At 37.9% G+C, this 6055-nt stretch overlaps 1 protein-coding gene across 1 annotated transcript in view; it reads right to left on the bottom strand.

Moving 5' to 3' along the window:
• Nucleotides 1-2715: 2715 nt before the first annotated feature.
• The window catches only part of LOC101863438, a 5314-nt gene continuing 1974 nt past the window's right edge, over nt 2716-6055 (bottom strand). Inside the window, exon 2 of the mRNA XM_005099225.3 lies at nt 2716-2944. Within this exon, the coding sequence (XP_005099282.1) occupies nt 2763-2944 (182 nt within the window). The 3' untranslated portion in view covers nt 2716-2762. The remainder of the gene's footprint in view (nt 2945-6055) is intronic.

The raw sequence follows: 6055 nt of genomic DNA, 5'->3' as shown, positions 1-6055 counted from the left end.
GTGGTTGAGAGGTTACAGTCAAGGATGCTCTCGTGGTTGAGAGGTTACAGTGTTAGCCTCTTGTTTAATAGGTCCCGGGTTCGAATCCTGATAACGACGGAACATTTTTCTTTTCTAACTAAAATGTCTCCGTTAACCCTTTCCTGCTCTCTAACAATTCTGTCGTCTGCTTTCCTCTCCACTTTCAGCCCCCACCCCTTCACATCCTTTGCCCTCTCCTTGGGGCTCCAGACTCTTTCTGCAACCTTTCAACTGCTACTCCTTGGATCCTTCTTACTGCTGTCTTTCAGCCACACCCCTGACCTTATGGTAGATAAAATCTAACACCTAACCTTCTTGGATAAGGGCGAAAATCTTTGAGGCTCCGTGTGCAATATTTTTGGTGGTCCAAAATCGTTAAGAGTAATTTAAAATTATTAATTCAAACCAAACTGAAAAAATTCAACCCGCGCGCTCATATGACCTTTTGCAGTTGCCAGCGCCGTAAAATATTTAATAAAACAAACAAGACCTTACCAAAGCATCCATCAAGCATCCACATTCATACAACCCAGATGAGCATTCAGCCTGTCTATAGCAACAGAGGATACCATTTGAAGATAAAAAAGAAGGTTTTTTTAAAAACTGTGCTTTTAATAGGATTTTGTTTTTATCACAACTGATAATGAAGAACCTGCCGAAATGTCAACATGTAACACCCAAATGTACTATTTATAGCTATTAAGCATTTGGGAAAATGTAGTGAGTACTGTTTATAGCTATTGAGCATTGCGAAAAAAATTATATGCTCTTAAAAGCCGAGGGTGATGCAAGTTTTGTGAATCATTTGTTCAAAAAGACTATTTTCACATGACGTCTTAACGTGAAAAGCATCGCCCAAAAGAAAACAAGTAGATACACAAACGAAGTGTAAAAAGAAATAAAACAACAACAAAACAATCGGATAGGAATACTTCTCACGACCCAAACACTTGTCCCTGCAGTCTGAAGTCAAATTCAGAGTATAAGATACAAACCGTTACGCTCATAAGACAATTGCCTAAGTAATTTTTTGGCACGTTTGGGGTTTTTGTTCCTGAAATGAAGAGCAGAGCCAGCTTGGTAAAAATATAGTTCACTTGGACAAAAGAATAATCCAGATTTAAAATCAACTGAGTGTACCAAAATTCATACGTTTCACAGAGTCAATAGTTCGAAAAAAAAACCCGTTTTCCCTAATTTTCTCAAAATGGCTAAAATGGCGTTGGTATTTATCTTATGAGCGTGACGTAATACTATTAAACAAACAAATCACAAACTTTGAAGTTCAGCAAATGACAGAGTCCAATGAAATTTGTCAAAACCTCTTGCCGTCAGATTCCGTCTCATTTTGGTGGTCTGATTGACCTTGACCTATTTCAAAACACAAAATCAAAGTAAGCCTAGAAGAGATAGTTGCCCGTCATAGGATGCAGAACAAAAATCACTACCATTGTCGACAACGTCCTTCTATCTCCAGTCATACATATGGTCAAGATTAATTATAACTCACAAAGAATGAAACCAGTTTGTAATAAAAATAAAAATAATAATGACAATAATGATAACAATAATAATGATTACGATGATTTGAGAATTATAATAATAACAACAACAACAATAACAACAACAACAACAATAATAATAATAGTAATAATAATAATAATAATAATAATAATAATAATAATAATAATAATAATAATAATAAGAGAATAAGAATAAGAAGAGTAATAGGGGGCCTAATAAAACAATAATAATAACAATAATAATAATAATAATAATAATAATTGCATTTATATTGCGCATATCAACGCTCTACAGCAAGCTCTATGCGCTTTACAATTAATTACTACTCCAGCAGACCCTAAAAAACTCAGAAACATTCTCAGCTTTCTGGAAAGCATAGTTGTTGTTGTTTTTTTCTCTTGTTTTATTATTTTTTTTAGTTGGGGGGGGGGGGGGGTTGAGTTTGTAAGCCTACTCAAATCGTTTGGACTGTTTCAATGCTTTTGTTCTGCCTCATAAAAAACTACATCGATAATAATTCCCAAAAGTACAGGTGCTAATATGCAGCCCTGTGTTACTCCAGTATTTACTTTAAAAGAGGTAGATAGTTCTCCTTCAACTAGGACATAATACATGTATTATCCATTTTTAAAAGTTCGGGTATTATAATAGATTCAAACTCTTCTTCCTCTGTCACTGATGGGTTGTGTAAATTAGGTGAAACTGATGTGGTGTGGAAAATTAGTTGATTTTTACAATAATTTGAAATCGTGAACTAGGGTTACCATAATAGAGGAAGTTTCTGTTTGCAACATGGCAATCGACGAAAATAAAACCCCAACAAACCCCCCCCCCCCAAAAAAAACCAACCCCAAAAAAACCCAACAACAACAACAAAAAAGTTCAGCCTATTAGACATGAAAATACTCTTATCCTCACTTTCAATCGATCTGTCTTCTTCATTTTTTTACCTAGATCTAGATAAAAAAAAACCCAATCTCAAATTGGAAAAAAAAAAAGTTATAATAATTTACCGTCTTTTGCGAAAGAGGAACGAAAAGCAGGTGCTTTTTTTCAATGGAGGAACAAAATTGAAAAAAAAGAGCAAATAAAGACCAGTAAGCAAGCTCAACAACAAACCATAATATCTCACTGGACAACATAATCTGAAAGAACTGCAACAAAATTGAATAGGTTTTATAATTTTACTAAAGGAGAAACGTTCATGATAGTCCACATCAAGGGACAGAACTCTTGGGTCTGTTCTCTGCAACCTCGTTGCGTCGAGCCCAGGCGATGGCCTGGCGATGCTGTGGCAAGTTACACATCATCGTGCAGGAGGAAGTGTCGAAGAAACAGTCGGGGTTGTCGTTGACCAGGTAAGCCTCACAGTCTCGGGCTGGTCTCGCAGTAGTTGTTTCTGCTCGAGGGGAAGATAAAGTAAGAAAGAACTAAAGACACTTACGTTTGATTCAAACTGGGTTTTATATATGAAAATGGTATAGGTTTAACGTCCCAATCTACATTGTTTGGTTATTTAAGAAGCGGGACCTCCGAGTTTAACGTCCATCTCCGAAAGGACCGAGCCAAGTGGGAAATTCGTGTAAAGTGCCTTTCCCAAGGACACAAAGTCAGGCCGAGCTGAGGCTCGAACCCCCGAACCCTCAATCTCATGTTTACGAGTCCAGTAGCCTAACCACTAGACCACCAACGCCGAATTAATGTAGGTCGACTTTTTAGTGTTTTTAAAAAAGAGGCACAAGGCCACAATTATAGGCCTCATGGTCTTTTAGTGCTGGAGTAAGAGCACTCTGCCATACGCCATTTTGAAAAGTGACGTTATAACAGAGTCTTACACAGAACAGTCGATGTGATCTATCCCAGCAGATCTAAATGTATTCTAGGATGCTGAAAAATTTGGTCACTTCATATCATCGGTCAGCTGTTCAGATGAACTAAGCTTAAAACTGTGAAACTTGTTAACATTGCTGTTTCTTAATGTGTGGTTTTGGCTGCATGTGTAGGAGGAATATTTGATTGAAGTTCAAATTCTAAGTGTTGAAAAACAAAAACAACAACAACAACAACAACAACAACAACAACAACAACAACAACAAGAACAACAACAACATCAACAACAACACAACAACAATAACAGCAACAACACAGCAACAGCAACAACAACAACAACACGGTAAGGTGTACATAATGAAGGTACGATTGTAAAAGAATTAAACTAATATTCTCTCTCCTGAGAAAACTATTCTTTCAGGACTTAAAACAATTGAATAGCTTGCGACTATACAGAAGATTAAGTTTTTCTTCCCCATTGAGGAAGTTTTAGAGCACAAACCAGCACATAAAGAGTATTCTTGCCGGCGAACCAACATTCTATTGTCAGTCACGGATAGCTGTTATTTCGATTTTTTTTTTTAACGAGCTCTTGATTTCACCACGATCCCTCACATATAGTTTTTAGAGAAAAACATGATGAGCAAACTTTTTCAGAACTACAGAAACACACGTTATACCCGGTGCCAATTGGCCAGATCGGTTTGGTTTGGTTCGGTTGAGTTTCTGGAGGATACAGTGCACGCTGTAAATAGACCCCTGCCTCAAGCCGATCGCCCCGCTCGCGGCCTTCAAAATTGATTGAGGGTGCCCACTACAGCTGGATCGGGCCGATCCCATCCGTAGTGAGCACCCCGTAAAACGCGTTTGTTTTTTTGAAGGTCATTCTCGGTTTCGTTCGGCTGCTGCCACGATGTTGGCTTTTCTCCCTCCATGGAGGAAAATCTGGCTAGCCCTGACGACCAAACGGAACTGAGTCGAATTGAACAGAACTGATCTTGGGCAATGGTCACCGGGAATGAAAATGTTATAAGTACAAAACAAGTTAGCAGCAACAAGTCGCAAGTCGTAGCATTACATGCCGTGTATTATTCTTAGTTTCCAATTGATGTAAACTTTTTTTTTTACAGCGCTAGGGAAATGTGGTTTCTTAGGAGACTGCTGAGAATACATGTATCTTGGAAGGAAAAGAAATCAAATGAGGCAGTACTTGATAAAGCCCTCATGGGACGCTCACTAATGAAAAACAATCAGGAAAAGACAAATGCAGTTTTTGGGACACCTGAATAGACATAAAGGTCTTGAACACCTAACTCTCAGTGACAAAATTGAAGGCAAATGAGGCAGGGGCAGGCCGAGAGCGACTTACTTAGAGAACCTAAATAGATGGGTAACGGGGAAAGTTCAGAGCTTTTTTAAGACCATCCAAGCAAATGAATAATGGAGAACCATGACCGCCGCTGTCTGTTGCAGATCTGACACTTGATGATGATTATGACGGCAAAGCTGGAGTTCGATACAGGTCCGAAGAGCAAGATAGGGTGATAAGTTGAGTGCAACCAAAGAGCTCATAAATGCATGTACTACTATTTATCCTCTTTGCGTCGTGTCACCTAATTAAAAGATTTTAAACTATAAAATAGCACAGCATGGGACATTCTATTCTGAATTAGTAAATGAGCCATTGCATGACAAATGAAACGGTAGAGACTTACGCAACTTGTTTTTGTATTTTTAAGTTTTTGTTGGAGGGAGGTTCGCTCTTGAAAACAACAAACAAACGAACAAAAAACAACAACAAACAAACAAACAAACAAACAAACAAACAAATAAACAAATAACTAAATAAACAAACAAACAAACAATTATGATTTTTAAATGGCTCTGTCACTGTTCAGGTTTTTTTCCAGCTAGACATCTCCCCGTTACGTGTGTCACTACAACTTTATTTTTTCATGGTTTGGCCCACATGTCAGAGAACTATTACCATGGTACAATATACGGTAATACAGTGAATGAATACGAGTACAATATAAATAAAGGATGGTGTGGTTTATCAGTATAGACCTTCTGACAGCGTGTTGCTATATTAAACCCTCAGGGCACTAGCTGAAGTTTTGTACATCTGTTAGGGTATTGGATAAAAACGATTGCCTTAGCATCTACTTTAGTTTAGTTTTAGTTAGAGTTTTAATGCACTTGCAACACAATAAAGTCATATAAGTGCCTACAATTAGAGGCGTTATTTTACTAATAAAATGAAACGAATTTATTACAAATAATGAAGTGTTGGAAAGAGCTGGTACATATGTATTGAAGATATAAACACAACCATAAAAAGGAGAAGATGGATATATCTGGTACATGTTCTGAGAATGCCGAAGACAAGATTGCCCTATCAGACGTGGAATTGGAAACCAACTGGAAAGAGAAATTGGGGAAGACCAACTGGAAGCTATAGAAGCACAATAAGAGATGAGGCAATAACTAAGGGCCTGGGAGTGCCGAAATTAGAGGACGTGGCCAGGGACAGACACGCGTGGCATCGACTGCTCTCCGCGTTATTTACCTGACGGTAGAGGGAGAGAGTAAGTAAGTAAGTAAGTAAGTAAGTTAGTAAGTAAGTAAGATTAGAGGTGTTACAAGAGAGTAACAAACACAAAAAAGAAATGGGAGGGGG

This window comes from Aplysia californica, unplaced genomic scaffold, assembly GCF_000002075.1.
Source record: "Aplysia californica isolate F4 #8 unplaced genomic scaffold, AplCal3.0 scaffold00206, whole genome shotgun sequence".
NCBI lineage: Eukaryota > Metazoa > Mollusca > Gastropoda > Aplysiida > Aplysiidae > Aplysia > Aplysia californica.
This window is presented reverse-complemented; position numbering and strand designations above follow the sequence as displayed.